Source organism: Pithys albifrons, chromosome 2 (genome assembly GCF_047495875.1).
Source record: "Pithys albifrons albifrons isolate INPA30051 chromosome 2, PitAlb_v1, whole genome shotgun sequence".
Taxonomy (NCBI): domain Eukaryota; kingdom Metazoa; phylum Chordata; class Aves; order Passeriformes; family Thamnophilidae; genus Pithys; species Pithys albifrons.
The window spans coordinates 41617107-41639159 of NC_092459.1; the positions used below are offsets into that span (position 1 = coordinate 41617107).

Genomic DNA, 22053 nt, shown 5'->3' on the forward strand with positions numbered 1-22053 from the left:
TAGAGAAGTTGTGAATCTTGTGAAAACTAAAAATGGAGTAACTGTTTTAACAACTCCCCAACTACATCTTACTTGAGATATCTCAGAGCTGCATAGTCCTAGAATATTTGGTTTTTTAAGACTTCAATGTATTTAGAAAAAGTCAGGGTACATTGATTGTGGAAGAAGTTTGCAATCAATGATGTTCACATACATTAAAGGTTAATTTCAAGTAAGTTTTCTTCAGGTTCTTCACTGTCATTTAATATTTAACTCTGATGACATTTCTTCTCTTCAGGAAATAGATGGACTAATGTTCTGGAAGTTCAAAAATTATTCAAGAACTGAAATCAGTATATTTAATAAATTAAACAGTAGGAACTTGATTAGTGCTTAAAAATGAGGTTGTATGTATAGCTTTGACTCTTATTTCCAGCATATAATAATCTTTAATTATGATGGTAATACACAATATCTTTAATACAGAGTATAATGGATTTTAATAAACCTTTAATTAATATCTCTAAAAACAAATGTTTCAGTTATCATAAATTTATACTAATTATCACATAATAGTTAAGAATTATTTTATAATTCTGCCATTTTTAGTTATATTTCTTCAATGTGGGACATTGAGTAGAATGATACTAAATACCTGAGCCCATTACAATCAAAGGAAATATTCTCTTTGTCTTCAGCAGATGTGAGAAGAGATCTGTGCTTGGTATATGTTTTAAAGTATTTCATTTTCACCAAGCAAAACAGACTTTCATAGTTTTGGTTCAGATTTGAACTGTGACCAACATATGCATTTCTGCAGCCCTCAAGGCTACGTTACTTTGGATTTAACTGCAGGACTAGGACCTAATACAGCTAACAGAGAAGTTCCAAAACTCACCAAATATTCACTTTTGATGGATGATATTACTTCTACATGGTTCATGTTGCTTATAGTAGAAGTTTACTGAATATTTTTTTATGTTATTTGCTTGTAAACTATTTGAGTTTTGGTGTAGGTTGTGGTTGTTTTTCTGTTGTTTGTTTTTCTGTTTTGTTTTTGTTTTGATTTTTGGTTTGGTTTGGTTTGTTTTTTCCCCTTAATATTAACTGGGAAGCTAAAATTGTATAAAAAAGGGACAGGAATATTCATTCATATAGTGAAGATTTTGGTTCTGATCCTACTTCACCTTATGTATTTATATTTAATCTCTGACTCAATTGGATTTAATGGAATCCTATCCATGTTTAAAGTGCCTGTAAACCATTGAAAGGGATAGAATGTAAGCCTATAGAATACAATTTCATAAAGACAGTATGCAATTTAAACATGAATCTGGTATTTTTTTGATTGATTAATATCACCTAAATTTAGCAGATTTATAGCCTTTTAAGCATCTAAAAAATCAGATACATTAAGTTTCATTCTTAGGCAATGGAGAGGTGATGGTGATTGAATGCAACTGCTTTGCATGTCGTTGAGGTTTTTTTTTTGTATATAAAAGAAATGTTGGATGACTTAGTTCTGATCAGGAAGCAGCAAAAGCATGGCAGCTCTATGAGGGAAGACGATGTGGAAGGTGACCACAGTGCAAGTATGACAATTACTGTACTAAGAAAGGTATCTGAACAGGGCAGGTTGTTGGTAATAACAGTCACTGTTCATAGTCAGCAGCCAACAGATAAGGTGAGATAATGAATCAGGCTTGACATTCAAGATAGTAAACTAAAATCATGGGGGGAGGTTTAAGAAAAAAAAAAGGAAATGCAGTCTTTAATAAAGAGAAGTAGATGTTTTATTGTTGAAGTGTGTAATAGGTTACAATAAATCATCAATCTTAGATACTCTTGAAAGAAGTTTAAAATATTGTAATTTATCCATCATTTTTTATGCAGTAAGATGTGGATTTAGGATGTAGTCCTGCATGAAAGTCCTGTAATACAACATCTAGAAGAATCATTCTTACTCTTTCCTCTAGTAATTGGGAGAATGCGTAATTTGCTAGAGCTAAGAGTATCTCATGTGAACGCCTTCATGGTTTGTTGTGTTCAGCAATACCCAGTACTGGATCAGTATGCTCAGCAGTTAATGGAGAAAATGGAGTAAGATTCTTCTGATTTATCAATTTGTGCTCCTTAGATGAAGCCTTGCAGCTTGCAACATCTATGTGCTAAGGGTTTTGCAATAAAACAATCCTGTTGGGTGCCCACTTCTCAATCTGATTGTGCAAAAGAGATGTGTGTGTGCGCATATAAGTGGGTAATCTTCTTTCCTTTATATTTCTTCATAGAGCTTATCCAAAGAAAAGTGAAGAAATAAATGAAAAGTATCCTGGTTAATTTGACAGGTCTGAAACAGTGCTGGTATAGTATGCACACTTGAATTGTGTGCTGTGTCATTGGCATATATTGCTGAGCTACGTTGGATGTGTTGGTCTATACGTCATGGTCTAGATAATATTTTTGTAGTACTATTTTCTCCTAATGGGTTTAAATTAAAAAAAAAAAAACACAGTAAAAACACTGTGTTTGTAATATCCCTGAATAGAATGCAATTTAAATAAATTAAACACAGATACCAGTAAATAATCTCATTAGTCCTTTAAGTCATACTTGCATGATACCTCTTTACAATCATATTTGCTTTACTTCTCTTGCCTGAAATTACTCATAATTCCATGAATATAGGAAAGTATTCTCTCTGACTTCTTCAGACCACAAATTCAATTTATTGCTTTTGATTTTTGTCTTGTATTTTCAAACTACCTTGTAAAACATAGACTTTTATTAGCCTTTCCATAGTTATTATATGTCTTCTACTTGTGAGAAAATGGAAGGCAATATGATGTCTGAGATAAAGATGAAAAGTGTTGTCAGTATGGCTTTTTAAATAAGAAGTGAACTCCAGGCACTATAATGGTAGGTGATAATTATCACGGATTTTTACTTATTCATTGTTAACCTGTGTTTTGCTTTCTATGATTTAGATATTCTTGAAAAGTTCTCTAAGAATTTAAAAGTTAGCATGCTGAATATGACTTAATGACAGTACCCATGTGTTTTGTAAATATCTGAAAGCAACACACAAAACTCAAATTGTCTATATATATTAGTAACAGGTCCAATCTGTCTTTATCCCACAAGGACTAACTGCTTATTCCTAAGTGGTACAAATTTTCTTCTACATAATATTCCTAGACAGCCTATGTTGGTGTAATGAAAACCCAATTACGAATATTACTCCACTAGTCCATCTTATCTTTTCTCTAAATTGCAGATTTGAAGTTTTCTTCTCTTTTTGACAAGTTGCATTGCTATCCAGAAAATATAGCTTAAACTAAAAAAGTGTTTACCTCCAGACATTATAGTCCACACTAAATATACCTATCTTTTTTTTTTTTGAAAACAAAATACTATGTTTGTACTCTCATCAGAGAGAACCTGATATGTTTCTGATTTGAGAATATTTAAGTTGATGGAGGGTATTTACACATTCTCGACAGCTGTGAATTGACTAGATTTGTATAGAACATGCTTTTATGAGAGCAACCAAAAGCAACAGTGTGTGACAGAATGTGCTGTGTTGAGTGCAGTTGGTGAGCAAAAACTCTGAATCTACAGTCATGTCTAAGGTCATCTGGACTGAACCTTGTGGATCTCTAAAATGTTGTGTTTTTATTTAGAGACTTAAACTGTAGAAACTATTCTAATTTATCCAGAATTAGTCTTGATTCTTCCTGAGTTCTGAAACTACGGACACTGGAAAGGAGGAGTGAGTGCCCGCAGGTCAAGAATTGAGGAATAAAGTCTTGTATCATCATCACAAGACTTCCTGTGCCAGGAGTGCACAAAAATAAGCTCCTAAATAAAAAGAGAAGCAGAGATGCTATCAGTAGAGTGCAGTTAATATTACAGCAGGTTTTGAAGTCAAAAAAGATGGAGGAGTCTGAAAAGACTGCTATTGAGTCTAAAAGCAAGCATTCTCAGTGTAGAGAGGAGAGGACCTCTTTGTTGATGCTGTCAGTGCAGGTCTTGCCTTAGTGGACTCGTAGGATTTTGTATTGATCTGAATTGTCTACATAATGACAGGCTAAAATCATGACATATTTTGCATTTTCTGACCCTGCGTACCATCTTCAATAGGATATAGAAAAGCATCTTCACTAAAGCTGGTCTTTTTTATGTGCATTGCAACATAAAGAGCACTGAGAGGTTCCACACACTGTAGGTATGTCAAATATAATATGGTATTGCCTCTCATAAAACATTGTTTATGTTTGTTTCTAGTCTTCCCATATGCTCAGAGACTGCAATGAAAAATCCAAAATTAGTAAATTATACACTTGGCATGGAAATTATTATAAGTTAGTCCTTTATCTATTAGTCTAAACACATGGCAGCAGATTTCAAATAATAGGAGAGAGAGAGAGAATGAGTGAGAGAGATTGAGAGAAAACAAAGAAAGAAAGAAAGACAGAGAGAGAAAGAAAGTGAGAGACAGAAAGAGAGAAAGATCACCAGTCCTGCCTCCAGCATTGATCCAGTTGATGGTGCCTCCAGGGTCCTGGGGATGCTACCTTCTTAGAGATGTTTCCCCATCACAGAGGTAAATTTCTTACTCTTTATGCAAATTAGTTGTCATATGCAGTTTGTTCTTCTAGGCCTTCGTGGAAATAGATTTGAAGACTTCAAGGGTCTTTGGTGGTCTTAATCTCCCCCTACTGGGCCAGCCTTTGGTTGACAATCCATGCCTGCTTTTTGACCTCATTCCCGTGCTTGCACTGTACTGAGTTGAGCTTATCTCCAGGAGCCAGAACAAGGATGTTTGTTCCAGAAAGGGCTTCCCTTCCTTCATATGACCCCCTTCTGCAGATACATACTCTTCTTGCCAACAGTCCTTGGTTGGCTCCATGGCTATTTGACATAAACATTAACTTCCTTATCTTCTGGGATACTATGCCATTATTTCAAACATTGTATAAATACAGAGTGTAATAAATCACGGTCTGTCTGAAATAATTTGCGAATCTGAAGTAGGTCTGTCTGCTCATTGGATAAACTAATAATTTCTAATAACATGGAATATTGCTAAAGTGGAATTCAATTTAATATAAATCTTCCCTGTCCTGAGGACTACTAAGGTGGATGACTCAAACATTGTTTTTACTAGCCAATAAATTTGGGAGAGTAATTAAAACTTTTCAGCGGGCAGCAGCAGAGAGAAAAACTATAACTCAGATCTTGTAAAGCTCTTTTAAAGTCCATTTTTTTTCAAGCATCTGAAGGTTTTAGACACTAAGAGACTGTATCTGAAATGTTGGAATAAACACTATTAGAAATGGGTAAATAGGGAGAGTACCTGTTATCAGCAGAGAAATCAATCTCCCAAATTTCTTTAGTTCATTGAAGTTCTTTTCCTTCTTTATGCTTGTCTTCTTAATTGAGCTTCTGTATTGCATTTAAACTTGTAGGAGTGTAGTCCATTAATCAAAGAAAGTAATTATTCCCATAATAACATTTATTATACCAAATTTGAATACGGTACGCTGTTCCATCGCCCTCAGTATTTGAATCAACTTAAGCAAGTGTCACCAAACTTGGACTCTGGATCACAAGACTAGTGAAAGAAGGCTGAGAGAGCTGGGCTTTTCTAGCATCAGGCAAGAAGGAGTTTTCTTACTAGACACTTTCTAGTAAGAGAAGTTGATTATAAAAGATGGAGTTCAGCTCTTCCAAACTGCATAGTTCTTTATACTTTGAAGCAAGGGAGGTTCCAGTAGGACTCAAAGAAAACAAAACAAAACAGTTACTATCATAATAAAACATGAGAAAATGTTGTCCAAAGAAGTTGTGGATTTTTTGTCTTTAGACATTTTTGAGGCCTGACTAGCCAGGACTTTCTTCTAAATTATAAGACCTGCTGAGTAAACCTAAATTTATTCTATAACTCTGTGATTTACAAATATTTATTGCAATATCTCTCAACAAAAGAATATGAAAAACCTGCTTCAGTTTTATGAAGTGCTTGTTTTCCAGGTTTTGTTGGATTGACAACAACATGACATGAAAGATACTTAGCTTTTTAATGAGATGACAAACTTTTGATCTAGTTTTACTACAAAGTAATAGAAGAATTCAGGTCACAATGTTTAATTAGAACCCAGTATACATTTTTGAACAACATATCAGTATTACTTTGGAGATCCAAATGAAACAGTTCTTTGTCAAGTACACACTTTTAAGACAAGAGGTGTTTTAACTTTACATTAAGAGAATAAAAGTGTCACATTTGATTTTCGGTATTATTATGTGCTTGAAATATTATTGTGAAGAAAATTACATTTTTCAAAGTGACAGATGTATTATTCAGATAGCTTTGATTATACAATACATTTAAAAAGAACTTGTTTCATAAAGGCTGCCTATCCCAGGGTTTTAACAGAGTGGCTTTAATGATTTGAGAAATTATGAAAATACATTAATATTGATTTAATAATTAAATTCTGTAATATTAACAATTATTGTGCTGGTTTCTTGTGCTGGTTCCATTCTACTGTATTGCAGTGATTTCCCTTTTTTAAAATATATATTATGCAAATGCATTGACTTGTATTCGTTATCAAAGATTTAAAGACATGATTTAAGCCTAAAATAAATGTCCCTATCAATAGTGTGTCTCCAAGTTCAGGCATGATGATCAAATCTCTTCAATGATTAGAATAATCTTGCAAATTGGAATTAAAAATTACAGCTCTACAAAGGTATAATGAGGAAGAGAGTACTGAAAACTCTTTGCTTCTGAAATAAGTTGTAACAAAGAATAATTTACCTAGACATGTTTGCTTGTTTTAGATAAAATTATAAAATAATATTTAGATTATGAATTCATCATAATGCACAGCAATTGCAAAGCCATGAGTTAAAACAGATTGATTGCATATAATCTGCTTGTAATCTATTGTCAGACTTGGTCATCTTTATACTATCTCTGTTCTATCTATTTTTTGAGATAATTAATTTCACTGTTTTTTCCTCTTTTCCTCTTTTATTATTTTATTTATTTTATTTTAATTATTTTATTTTAATTATTTTATTTTATTTTAATTATATTTTATTTTATTTTTTATTTTTATTTTATTTTATTTTTTATTTTATTTTATATTTTATTTTATATTTTATTTTATTTTATTTTATTTTATTTTATTTTAATTTTCTCTGAGTCTGGCCCTGCAAGGTGCTTGTGAGTGTACCCACCTTCTTTTGGAAAGTCTTTCCAGTGATGCTACTGTGAACCTCACAGGACAGGATGCATTTCCTTTAATTTGCCATACTCTTTTCCTGTGAATTATAGAGTTTAATACCCTTGTTTGGTGATTTAAAATGTCTCTTTTATTGCTAACTATTTGGGTTTTTTCTTATATTTATTATTTGTAATTTTTCTGAGCTAAACTTTTCATCTAATGTATTTTTTTCTAATTAATTACTGTGATTTAATGCATATTATATTTTCTTTCAAGATGCAATACACTAACACAGTGGTTAGAAGGACCTATTCCTAAATGGTATCGATTGTCTGTAATTCTATTAATGTTAATAGAACAATAAGTACTTTGATGTTTACAGGTGGCACTTGAAACCTTTCAGAGCCAATGTGCATACAAGTTTATTAATATCAGTGATAGTTAAGAAAATTAATATTCAATATTGTTTTATTTTCTAGTGTTGTTGTTAAATATAATGCTGTCATACTGTAAAAAATTTCAATCACTATTTTCTTTATAACCTTTCTTGTTTTTCTTTTTCTCTTGCAGCAGATTTGCTGGATAGAGACTTTGTGCTGCATTTTAAATCTGTTCTTTTTTCTGTCAATTGCCACAGGTTTAGTCCCTATGAGTGGTATAATCCACATCCTTGCAACCCTGATTCAGACGTGGTGGAAAACAATTTTACCTTGCTAAATAGTTTCTGGTTTGGAGTTGGAGCTCTCATGCAGCAAGGTATACGACTCAGTCTGATCTTTCCCTTGGGCACCATGTCCCACTTTTTGCTGGGGGTAGCAGCTATCTGGAGCAAGTCATTTGCATGGGTGCCTCTGTGCATGTAGCCAAAACCAGCTTTTTCACATTTATCTTTTCAAGAATTCCTAAACACCAATTTAGGAATGTTATAGTCTGAAGACAGAAAAAACAAAACAAAACAAACAAACAAACAAAAACAAAACAAAACAAAACAAAAAAACCCCAAAACAACACCAACTTAAAATACAGTATAACTATGCAGTTTATTTCCCAAACAGGAAAACCTTACTTCATAAGAAAATTAGCTAATCTGTCCATTAACTAATAAACATTCATTTAAACAATGTAAAAAAGAGTCAATCTTTGTCAGGAGAGAGTATAAGGTAAAAATCTCTCATTTGGTTTTTACTTTTGGTCTAGAAACCTTTCAATAACAGACACATTTTATCCAGTAGCTAGTATCAGTAAAATAAAATGGTAAATATAGGAGATAATTTTTTCAGCCACAATAGTTGTTTTTTAAAATAAAAATAATCATTCTTAAAGATTAAAATAAATATTCTATATTGTACTATGCATGCACTGAGAAAGTGATGCCATTCCTGACTAACATTCACATCTGTATAGTCATATTGCTCAGAGTAAAACCAACTATCAGTTTTAACTAGCACTCTTAGTAAAATGCTTAAGCCAAGTTCTTTAAAATCTGTAATTTTCCTTACCATATTCCTTTTATTTTGAACATATACCAAATGTATAGATCCATATATATCACCATTTTATTACACTTTTCCATAAGGATTTGAACAGTTGCATAATTTCAGACACATTTGAATAGCACAGATACAGCTTTTTCCTCTGAAATTTCACTGGGCAATATAGTATAAAGATTGTTACTCCTGTTGAAGAACCACTAAAAGGAATGACTTTCTGGAAAAAAAATGACTGTATATCTTGAAAAAATCATAGAAAATGTTGGCAGGAACAAGTGCATATCAGTAATAGTTGTTTTAGTGGGTATACCTGAGAAATCATGTTTCAAACTTACCATTATAAGTATACTAACTGTAAATAAATACTGGTTTTAACTGATCAAATTAATTAATGAAGCTTTCCTGTAACTATTCTGCCATGTACCAGGTTGCTAGGCTTTGAAAAGTCTCTAAGACCAGGAAAAGTGTACTAAGCTCAGAAAAACTTGAATTAATCAGTAAAAAAGAAATCAAGATTCGAAATTAGAAATAAAAGTGCAGCTGTAACTGGCTAAGTGTTTAGTATCAACTAGGTTGTCAATATACATTTCAAGAAATTATATGGTTGAATGCGCATTTGTAAGATAATGATTGCTTTTAAAGAAACTATTGAAAAAAGGGGGTGTTAAATGAAAGAAGGTATTTTGAATTCCATTCACAATTCTCAAGATTGCCAGAATCACTATCAATGCTGAGTTTTATTATTTATGTGGCTTCATCTTTCTGGAGAAGGGAAAAAGCAATTTAGGTTTTTCCATCATAATTTGGCAAGAAAAAGGTATTTTAGTCCTCAGCATCTAAACATTTGTTGATAATAAAAATAAGAAAAAAAGTCAACGTTCATTTTAAGAGATGTCTTTGGAGGATAATAGTTTTCCATGGAGGAAAACTATTTTCTAATATTGTTAAACTTTAAGTCAGTTCACTTTTTAAAAAAAACTTTAATAAATTTTTTAAGGATGAATTATCAGTTCTTATTTTGCTAATTACTTAAAACAAACAAACAAACAAAAAACCCCAAATCCTAAAACTTTAAGTAATCTAAAAGCGGGGGTTTAGACAAGCATGAAAATTCTCACCCAACAGCCATAACTTTCCATTAGGAACAGCATAAAAGAGGTTGGGCAATACTCACATTAAGTGCTGCTTCTTTCAAAAACTTTGGCTTAGTGCTGGAGGATACATGATAGAGGGAACTCATACATGTCTTGCTGGCACCCCTTGCTCCCAGGAAAATGTGGGATATAGTGCTGGACATGACGTTACCTTGGGTACATGACAGTCAGCCCCTGACCAGGCTCTGTTTCACGGGCCCAGGTGACACAAGGTTTCAGTCATTGGTAAGGTATGAACTTGTGGTAACTGGGGAAAGTGTGGTGCATGTTTTCACTCCTCTTTTCTTCCCAGTCCTATCTGATTTTATTGGTGTTGTTTTTTAAATGAAATGAGAGCATTTGAAAAGAGTTCATGATGGTGGTCTTATTGGGAAATCTCTTAGAGTTATGGTGTCTAAGTGTCTGACTAACAGGGCCTAGGAGCAACTACATCAGAAAGGTACTTTTCTACTTTTCTCCTTGCAGAATTCTAGGCAGAGTCTGGTGCTGGAGTTGGCTGTCATGCCCAAGTCTATCAGCTTTTTTTGTTTGAATCAGCAAGGGTAAGATGAACTGCAGGGTAAGATGGGCTGTTTTTGAATACAGTAGTCCAGTTATGATACCACTTCTTTTTCCATTCCTTTGGGGTTTTTTCTCCCTCTCTCCTTTCTTACCTCCATTCCTCAATCCTGTTCTTTTTTTTTGGCATTGCCTTTGGAAGTTTGACATAATCTTTAATTTACATGAAGATGTGTTACCTTGCTGGACCAGTTTCTTAATGAATTCAATATAAACACTACAATTTAATAGGAATAAAATAGTCCATCTTGCCTTCATTCCATGTTACCCAGGAGATTTAAAAGCAAGTATAATAACCAATTAACAAAAATGAATTGTTTTAGTACAATGGTATAGCAGATATGGTAAAACTGGAAGATGTTTCCAGATAATTCTGAAAGATCTTACACAAAGTTTGTAAAATGAAGCTTGAAATTGTTTATTCAACATCATTAGAAATTTCATTCCATTCAATTATAGCATTATGGAAAAAAATCCATACATTCTCATTTAAAATAAATACTTGTGATCATATATTACATTTAATTTATTTTTCCCTATTTTTAGTAATTTGGCACAAGAGGAATTTATGTGCTTCAATTTGTTTCAATAAACCTAAATTAGAATTAAAATTATGCAAATTAACATACAGTGTCTGTCTCCCCCTCTATTCTTTAGTGCCATGAGCAGGCAACTCCAGCAATGCATTATAATATATCTTTATCTAGTTTGTGCATAGTAGTCTAATATTTTTATTGCTAGTCTATCAAATTGGTGTGTGGGATAGCCACCCATATTTATATGAAATTGTGGGGTTAACCATAGAGATGGGAGACAGTATTTACTTTTTATTTAAAAGATTAATAAACAATCCTTTACAGCAATGCAAATGACAAAAGTAAAAAGAATATTTATAATAGATTTCAGGGTTTTTATTTCAGATATGAAATGTTTTATATCTGGTCCCTTCCTCGATAGCTTGCTTTTGTTTATGCTGGTGAATGTTTACAAAATACTTAAATAATTTTTATATAGTGCCTTCAAGATAATTGTATAAGTGCTTCAATATTAATATTGACTTGGAGGCTCAGTCCAGCCAGGATTTTTTAATGGAAAGCAAGTTCAAGGAACTGGGTTTTTTTTAACGTTGATATTTATATATATATATGTATATGTTTATAAATTTTGAAACAGCACTGATCACTGAATCTCCCATTACTATCTTTTGATTCCCACAGCTCCAAAAAAGATGTCTTTATAAGTTTAACCAGTCATTTTTCATTTCAGTTGTGTGTCTTTGCACAAGCAGTACATGTAAGCCTGTAGCTGAAAGAATTTTTTTGCACAGTGTTTCCATTTCCCCACTGTGGCAAAATGTGCTGAATACTTATTGTTTTCTGTGCATCAGTTTCACCTTTCTCCCCTGATTTTCGTTAGGTTCTGAGCTCATGCCTAAAGCCCTCTCCACCAGGATAGTGGGAGGCATTTGGTGGTTTTTCACACTCATCATCATTTCCTCGTACACTGCTAACCTAGCCGCCTTTCTGACAGTGGAACGTATGGAATCCCCTATTGATTCTGCTGATGACTTGGCCAAGCAGACAAAGATAGAGTACGGGGCAGTTGAAGATGGAGCAACCATGACTTTCTTCAAGGTAAGATTTATATTCTGTTTGAGAAGCTGCTATATCCTGATTGCGGGGGAAAGTTCTTGCACACCTTGCTGAGGGATAGCAGGTGTGGTTCCTCCTGCTGTCAAAAGCAATGGAAAATCTTTTTTTTTTTTTCCTTTTTTGAAGGATTAGCAAGCTAGCAAACAAATCAAATGCAAAATCTCTCATACAAAATAAAAGGCAGGGTTTTTTATGATTTTCTTTTAATGAATTGAATTTATAGCAGTGAAGTACATGAAAAATCTGAGAACTTTGCTCAAATCTCCTATGGCTGTGGACAAGACTAAGCTTTGTTGGATTAAAACTTCCAGTTTTAGTTCAGCAGCATTATACCTAATTGTAGTCTTCATCAAGCATTTAAGTGGACTTAAATTAGTGAGAAGTGTGCATGGAGGGAGAGATGATTTGTTCTCTAACTCCTTGTGCCTGATAGGGGTGTCTCAGATCTTCAAAAGAGGTGTTTTTAATGGTATTTTTCTGATCTTTGGTACTTTTCAAAGCCTTTTAGCTAATGTATTCTGATTGTAAAAGTTATGCTATCACCTGAAGCTCTGTGGTTCTATGTTGGCTGTTACATTGGCATGTGAAATTAGGTCAACTGAGAATCAATGTTAACTTGTAAAATGGGGCAGAAATTGAAGACCATTTGCCCATTTTCTCTCATAAAAATCAGAGAATACAGTTTGTTTAGATATCAAGGGTAAATAATGACCATTTAATCCTATGACCTTAGGGGCAATCAAAGTGAGCATATAGTTTTAATTTGAAAAAATATTATAGGGCTTTCAGCTTCTGCTTGGAAACAAAAATCAATTCAACCCCAGTATCTCAGACTACTTCAGGCTTTTTAACTTAAAGCATTCAATGGGAAGGTTCTGTGTATTTTCCTCAAAATACTTGATGAAAAAAAAGCTGATGAAGCTGGTAGAAGTAACTAATCAATTAGACAACTCTTCATGTCAGGAACATGTGAAGCAGTTAAAAATAGCAACATTGAAAGTTTAAAGGCTGAGGTTTTTGAAGAGTCAAAACGATTTATGTCTCAAGAAATAAAGAGATGATACAAGGTTTTTATTGAATTACCAGAAAACACTACAGGGCTTTAATTTAATTTTAGTCTGGCAGAAAACTTTGATCTTATTCTAGTTCAGATTCAAAATGTGGGCTCTAAAATACTAGGAAGCAAGTTTAAATTAGCAGTGACTTTCTGGCTGCCAGAAATACTTCTCTCTGCATCTTCCTAACTTTTAGTTTTCTTTCTCCACATACTTAGTTTTCTGTCTTCCTATCTACACTCCTTTTCCTCTTTCTTGTTCTCTGGATGTTATTCTCCCTTGCATACTAATATAGGATTCCCTTTTCTGCATAATTATTCTGTTCTATTCTTTTTATTCATCTGTTTCCATTTATCTAGATATATTTTGTGTTAATCTAATATATTATTACTTCTGATGAAATAGTATTTGCATGTCCTGCACTGAAGATGTCTGTTTGCAGCTAAAATAACCTAGACTTAAAAACAACAGAGTTGTGGTGTCAGATCACATCATTAAGCATTGCTTTTCTTGCACTAATGAATTCTCTTTCACTATGAGTGAAAAAGAGAATTTAGAGCAAAACACAGGATTTCTTTATTCAGCTGATAAATTTTAGGTCAAATGAAGGTTTATTCTATTGAACAAACACATTTGCTGGACTTTATGTGTAAACAGATCATGATTAGTAAGTGTTTTGTGACATAAAAATGAACCAACAGTTAAGAACTTCTGTTCCAGCTAGCAACCAAATGATTTGAAATACTTTTCTGTTGTACACTATCTTATCTAGTAGTATTTAAATGAATTGATATTATTTATCAAATGAAATTAATCCAAACTTAAGCATTAGAAGTAGCTAAAATTACTCTGTAGATTAGTCAATAAGTGAAAATCATGCTCAAAGAAAAAAAATAAATGAAAACTATACAATCCCATTTAATTGATTCAGTGTCTGAAGCCATTTCCAGTGTTCTTGATGTAAATGCTATTCACAAGAGCTACCTGTGCAAGGAATACAAGGTAATTAGATATGTACTCCATAACAGGTAAACCAAAACATATGTATACAGTCTTTTACAGTAAAATTTTTGGTAAAATCTGGTGCATGCACCTAATGATGTTGAGTTTTCAGGAAATAGAATACTGTATTTCCAGTCAACATAGTACATTTGTATTTGTGTGTTTTCAAAATATACTTCTATTTTATATAAGCAAATATCTTCAGGAATGTAATTTCCTTATATGAAAAAAAATGAAAATGCAAGAAAATATTTTAAAATAAGGCTTTAAGTGAAATTACCTTAAAAGGTACTGCTAGAATTGAATATCTCATAGAAAATACTAAATAATATACAAAACACTTAAGAAAAATAATCTGATAAAAGAGGGTCTTGAATGGTATTTATATATTCTCTGATATATAGACAGCTGTACATCAAGTAGGAAGTAACACTGCCTTTTCATATGACATTAAGGAAAGTACCATTGAATTATTCTGTCTAGTTCTGACGATCATACTTTGAAAATATGTTTTAAATTGGAAAGTGTTCATTAAAAGTGAAAAAATGACTGTAGGTCTGGAAATAAGCATTGCAGTTAGAGGCTAAAGATCCATCTGTTTAATCTGCTGAAGAGAAGGTTAAGAGGTGACTTGATCATGGTTTGTAAGCGCCTTACTGGGAATGGCAGTAGGTGACTCTCTAATCTAGCAGAAAAAGGCATAATGAGATCCAATGTTTCATAGCTGAAGTTAGGCAAATTCAGACTAGAAAGAAGGTACATGTTTTTAAGAGTGAGAGTAATTAACCACTGATTCAACTTATCTAGGAGTGGATTGAATTCATCCATCATATGGATCATTATTCGGAAGATAGACACAGTGTAGCCCAAGCATATTATTCTTTTGATTGAGAGGCTACTCCATGAAATAGATAGCCTTCATTATTTAGGAGCTCAGATAAGATTTTAGTTGTCCCCTCCTACTTCAAAAATCTAAGACAGTATGAATTCTGGGGATAGGGACTGGAGAAAGATGATTGAGAGGATTAATTTATCATCTGTGTGTATGTTTTTTCTTGGGTACTTTGTCTTGTTATAATGAGAGTGGATTGAGTAAAACAGTGGCACTGTGTTGCGACAAGAAATAAAGGCACCAGATGGTTTCCTAATGTTAAATGAAATTATCATATCTTGGTAATAGTTATTAGTTCCAATCAGAGTGAGGTTCGGTAGCTACCCATGGGACTGACAGTAATTTCTGCATAAATTAGCTATACAACAATCCATTGAATTATTTCCTTTAAAAAAACTTTGGAACCTGGCCAGAGCTGTGTGGTGCTAAAACAAACAAAAAAAAGAGCCTGTTGTGAAGAACCTAAATGGTTATCAGACAAAGAAGCTAGCTGCTAGATTAAAACCTCCTGAAGGTAAAATCTTGGAGAGCACAGGGGACATATGTAGAAAATGTTGTTACCCTTGGGAGTCAAACATCCCTGTGAAATAGCTTCGATGAAAAAGGAGAATATTTTCTTCAGGAATTTTATTAGGTCCTTCATGTCTTGCCTCCTCATGGTCAGAGCAACATGCATTACGACTCTTTTTAGATGACAGAAAGCAAAGAAAAATTTAAGTGGTCTCTCCTCTTAAGATCTACTTATTTGGTCTGAACATGGAAAGGAAATAGTTTTACAAGTCTGTTACAGGTCTGTGGGTCTGGTGGACTATTTCATTGGGAATAATAAATGAAACCTTAGTATTGTCCAAGCATTAGGACAAAGCTATGTAAAAATAAATTCTAAGCCATATCTGCTGTTAGGCTAGTAATTTTCAATCCTGATACATGCTTTTTTGTTTCTCAAATTATAGATTTTTTTCTTAGTTATGAAATTCACTTCCTTTCTCTTGGCTGCTTTTGTCACACTTGATCACTTTCAAATTTCAGCAACCTCTCTTTCTTCATGTTAGGAATAAAATAAAAAAGCATTTGTTATTTTCATTAGAGGTAATGATTTCACACTAGCTTCTCTTGGATGAAAAAACCTCAGATTTTTTGTCTCTGATTCCTGTAGTCTATGCTTCTCAACATCCCACTGTTTGTTTTCCTGCTGAATCTGAAACTGGAAGAACAATATTTGTTCTACCCTTACTTCTATTTGTACCACAGTTCTCCATCATTACAGACAAAAAAACCTACTTCAGTGTTATGCTTCTTTGTGGTCTACCATGTGAAGGTTTGCTTGTGGGGGTTTTTTTGTGAAGTTGCCATGTACCTTTGTTTTTCCCCATAATTTTTAATATCTGTAACTTTCAATGTCAAGAGTTCTTTCTTTCTGTTTTTGTACAGTACCAGGTACAATGGAACTTCTCAGTTATTTGCATATCAAATAGCAAAAACTAATTTTTCATTCTTTAATAACAGTATATTAGTATTATTAATTCTGTATCACAAATTAAAGGTCTTCTCAGCTTTCTGTGAGACATGGATTTTATATCCTTTTTTGGCTGATAAGGAAGCTGAAGCACTAGAAGGGAGCATATCTTTCTCAAGATCACTTGCGGATTGGTAAATAGGGAAATAATTCTAGTAAAGGCAGACAGGTGACTAATTCAGGAAAGCTGACTCACACACCTTAGAATTATCTGATAGACTAACTATTCTATTTATCATTTACCTTTGCCAGTTTCTTTCCTTTTCTTCTTCAGGACCCATTTTTGTTCTTTAGCTCTACTTTTCTATAATATATTTCATTTGTTCCTACACTGCTTTTTGCACATAATGATCTATGCTGCTGACCTTTTTTATTCATTGTCCTTTTCCCTCACACCCTCACTTTTTACCCTAGCCATTTTGTTGCCACATATGTGAGGAAATTTTAGGGAGCAGCAATTTAGCACTCTGTGTCTGTCTTCCTTTTCCACATTCTCAGTCTATTGCTAAAGGAAAGAGCATTAAGCTCTACCTATACATTACTAAGTCTCAGAAATAGTCTATTAAAGATGAAGGAAGGAGTTGTAGGAGAATTTTCCCCTTTCTTGACACTGGAGTGCAAGTGACAGATGCTCTGACATAAATGAAAGAATGGCAATCATGAGTGAGGTTGGCATGACATGCATAAAGCCAGTATAGCTTCAGTGGGTTTTTCAAACCTGGGTTTGAATACTGTGATAGACAAATAATATTTATCTGTTTACCAAATAAATATGCATGTATTAGCCCATGGGTATATATACACAGACAACCTTTAGCTGAATGCTTCAAATAATCATGAAGTTTAGAGATGCATATTAATTATTGAGTGGAATTGCTACAAGTCAAAGATGAGAGAAACACCACTTATGAGCTTCTCAAATATGCAGTGACTGATAGTGACTAATGAAAAATAATTTTTTGAGTCCCAGCCTCCATGTACTAAGCTTGAAAGTGCTTAAAAAATAATTGAGAGTGGATACCACAGATACATGTTCAGTTTCATTTAATATTATTTCATTTATAGGTAAGTTGCATTTCAGTGTAGCAGATTCAGACTTGTTCTTGCATGCAAACAGATCTGGTATTTCTAACTAAAAAGGGAATTGAATATAAATATCATGTAAACTTTTATTTACTTCTTTTTGATCATGATAGTTTGGGCATAACGGCTAGAAAAAACATACATTGAAATGCATAATTTTTCCCACTTGGCAGGAACACTACTCAACTAAATACTGCTTCTTTTAATGTACAAAATATGCATACATAGTTGCAAATGTGTAAAGCAAGGTCTGTGGTCACTCCATAGATTTATAAGAACTGAATCTGCAATAGCAGAGCCCGTAAGAATGAGATATAGGCTTTGTCTTATATCTCATCTCTGCCTCACTGAGTTCTATTTATCTATGTAAATGATCAAGGAAGTTAGTCATGGGTAGGTAGGTTATATGTAGTATTAACACAGACTGGAACAAAAAGAGCAGGGCATTTGAATTCTAAACAGAAGAAAGTTTGGTACCATTAACTTCTTTGAGGTGAACAGTCTTATGAATCTGAAGGCAGAAAGCAGAACAAATTCACACAAAGGGCTTCATTCCAAATAACTCTCTAGGTACAGGGACAATGGTCTGATGCTGAGTTGATCCTTCCCTCTTACAGCCATTAGCATTCCTGCAGTAAATAAGAGCATATGTTTGGCCTCCTGTTTCATCTCAATGCTGAGGCATGAATCTAAATAGAGTTGGAATGCTATGGAAACATTTCCAACCTCACCTCTGTCTATGTCCATGTTCATGTCCATGCCTTTTCTCTTCCCCTTCTCCTTTCCCCATTTTTCATTCCTTATACCTCTTCCTCCTATTTCCACAGTAAGGACTGAAAAAGACGAACACAATGAGTAGTCAACTTTTCATTTCTACAAATATTTATACTGCATTATGCCATATATCTAAATAGTAAACACTCCTAATAAGATGCTGGATAGTATTTGGTTATACTCTAAAATCACAGGAATGATTTATTATTTACATCTGTCTCAGGCTACAGCTCTTAGAAATGGATGAAGCATGTAGAAATGCTTTTTAGTGTTCTCTCTCAAAAAAAAAAAGGATATATAACTAATGAAAACAAGATTATACCTTCACAATAATTAAAATACTGAAACAAATTGTTTCCCCATTCGTTATTTTTGAAAGGAAGTCAAAGAGAAACGTCAAAAATGAGTAAGAATTTTGCATTAGGAAAATTCTGGTTTGTCTTTGAATAAATTAATATTTTTCACAGCTCAGTATTTGTTTCTGCCTTACCCCAAATATTCTGAGAAGAAAACGTTTTATGCTGATTTTCCTACAGAACTCTCGGGTGGGCTACCCTATGGTTCCATTTGACTTTATAGTTCCATAAGTATTTCAGAGTGTGAATATAATGTAGAGCTAAAATAAATATACCAATAAGAAGCTGACATTTGTATTACTTTTCAAAATTGCATCCAACAACAAAATGTATTAATTAGTGCATGTAATAATGAACCATACAGCAGGTACATGATGGAGTTTGTTTGAATAAAATCATTCTTTCTCAGTGTGTAAGGTATGATAAAATATAGCAAGACGTAATTTCCACTTGGATAGAAATAGAGGATACAAGAAATCAGAGTCCAGAGGAGATGAAAAAAAAACCTAATTAACTTTACATTTTTCCTTAGAAAATCAAGCCTGATATGCAAATATTATCCAAACAATTATTTGAGTCCTAAATTGTGTGCATTATTTACCAGCAAATGACAAGAATTTTCATCAAATGTAGTGGATGAAGACGTATGTCATAATCTAGATTTTCATTTTGTAGTTAAAAGAAACCCATTACATCTCTTTTTTTTTTTTTTTGAGAATATATAGTGTTTCCACTGAAAACAAGCATCACAGAATAACAAAATGAGTAAGGTTAGAAGGGACCACAGAGGGTCACCTGGTCCAGCCTCCTTGCTCGCACAGGGTAATCCTAGAGCATATTGAAAAGAATTGTGTCCAGACAGTTCTTGAACATCTCCACTGCAGGAGACCCCACAACCTCTCTGAGCAACCTGTTCCCGTGCCCAGTCATCCACACAGTAAAGAAGTTCTTTGTCATATTCAATGGAACTTCCTGTTCATCAGTTTGCACATTGATTCTTGTTCTATTGCTCTGCACTACTGAGAAGAGCCTGGATCCATCCTCTTGACACCGCTCCATTTAGATACTTGTATACACAGTGATGTGGTCCCCTCTCTGAACAGGCTCAGCTCCCTCAGCCTTTCCTTGTAAGAGAGATTCTCCAGTCCCTTAATTCTCTTCATAGCCCTCCTCTGGACACACTCCAGGAGCTCCATGCCTCTCTAGTACTGAGGAGCACAGAACTGGATACAGCACTCCAGGTACAGCCTCACTAGGACTGAGTAAAGGTGCAGGATCCTCTCTTGACCTGCTGACAATGCTCTTCTAATGCATCCCAGGACACCATTTGCTTTTGGCTGAAGTCAGATGGAGTTTAATCACTATTATCACTGTAAATTGGTTCTCTCAACAACTTTCTTGTGTTGTTTTGCAGTCAGCTTAAGCCAAACTAACTGTGAGTACTCCAACCTCTTCTCCTGCCTTTGGTGTCAAACTCTGTTGGCTCTTCCTGCCATAGACTTTGGTAACAATCATCCCAGCTTTCTGTTCCAGCTGAAAGAGAAACTATTTTTGTTGTTGCATTTTTACTTTTCAGTTGTGAAGAAAGCTGCTCTGATTGCTAAAATGTTAGAATTGATGTGAGTGGAGTGTCTCATTATATGGAGATTACAGGGTGATCCTATATTACCCTGCTAAATGTGAGGGCCACTGGGAATCTATACCCTTTGGAAAGTGAATTATGTTGCCTGGACATTTGAAAGTGTGATGATGAGAAAATAAAAAAGTTGAAATTGCTGATACTTCCAGAATGTATGTTTTCTTTATGTTTTCTTTATGTACTAAAGTACATAAAGTAGGTTTTGTCCTAACTGGTAAGCCATTTTTTTTCTTTTCTCTCATCTCATGCCCTTTACTTTCTGGCTACTTCAGGGCCTGTAATGACACTGCTGACAGGATCAGTTGTAAGAGAATTACTGAACTTGGGCTTCTAATCATAAGTTGGGTTTCAAGGCTTTTTCTTCAGAAATGCATAACCTAATTTCTATCTAGTCTTATCACTTTTCTTTCCTCCTGCTGCTTTCCCCCAAAAAGCAGGGTGAGAACACTTGTCTTTTTTCAGCTTTTTTCTTCTTTATGTCTGTCTTTAGATCTTGAGCAAGGTGAGAAAGGGTCTAAACTAGATCAGAGAGAAAACTTCAACTGCAAACAGCATTCTGTATGAAAGACATAATTCAGAGTTAGGGTTTGTTTAGGAAATTCAGGGTACGTTTGAACATTTTTAGCTATCAGAGTCTGAAAAAAAAATTGTCTTGTTCTTCAAAGCAAGTAGATCTATCACCGAGTAGCCAGATAAAGTTTGCAAATTTGATCTATGACTCATCCTGGGAATGTGATTCAGAAACAATTCTCCAGAGGGAGCTGTCTGTTGGTTCAACCATTTTTTGTGAGATCCTGCCATTTGAGCAACCTTCAATATTGAGCTCCTGCCCACTGAAGCAAACTGAAAGCCTCCATTCATTAGCAGAGGTGAACTCTTGGTTCTGCCTTGTCAGTTTATATATCATAGTACTGAGGTGTTGTCCAACTACATTACGCTTGCTTGTGTAGACAAATATTTTCAGTGCCAGAATTGCCCCAGGCACTACCGTGAAGTCTTATCATACTGATGAATTTCTTTCAGAGATTTTTTTTTAATTTCTCCAAACAGAATGCTTGCTGAGATTGCTTAAACCATCCTTTTTTGCAATACATCATTGGTAATTATATAATCTTATTTGTCTATGAGTGCCTCTTAAGAATTTTTTAGTATCCATGCATTAATTGAACTTGTATTAAAGTATTCAAAATCCTTAATCTGTGCAATAAAGATTACAGATTTATAAAATATATACTAAATCATGCTTTAGAATCACGAAATCACTACGTCATTTAAGTTGGAAAAGAGCTCTGAGTCCAACCATTAATCTAACATTGCCAAGTCCACCACTAAACCATGTTCTTAAGTACCACATCTATATGGAGTGAGGGACCCAAAACTGAACACGGGATTTGAAGTGCAGCCTTTCCAGGACCAAGTACACAGGGGAGACCAATGTCGTGGTCCTGCTCTCTACACAATTTCTGATCTAGGCCTTAATTCCATTATCCTTCTTGGCCACCTGGTCCCATGTTGTCTCATATTCAGCCTGCTGTCTACCACCACCCCCTGGTCCTTTTCTGCTGGGCAGCTTTCCAGAAGAGAAGCTGTTCCTCCCCAAGCCTATAGTGTTGCATGGGGTTGTTGTGACCCAGCTGCGGGACCCAGCAGTCGACCTTGTTGAAC

General features: G+C 34.1%; 1 protein-coding gene across 3 annotated transcripts in view; it reads left to right on the forward strand.

Annotated features, from left to right (window-relative positions):
• GRIK2 (glutamate ionotropic receptor kainate type subunit 2) overlaps positions 1-22053 on the forward strand; it is a 389366-nt gene that overhangs the window by 284323 nt on the left and 82990 nt on the right. For 2 of the 3 annotated variants that reach the window (XM_071548811.1, XM_071548810.1), the window contains exons 13-14: positions 7855-7973; positions 11836-12053. In XM_071548811.1, the coding sequence (XP_071404912.1) occupies positions 7855-7973; positions 11836-12053 (337 nt within the window). The remainder of the gene's footprint in view (positions 1-7854; positions 7974-11835; positions 12054-22053) is intronic. The other variant, XM_071548812.1, reaches the window with a different exon arrangement.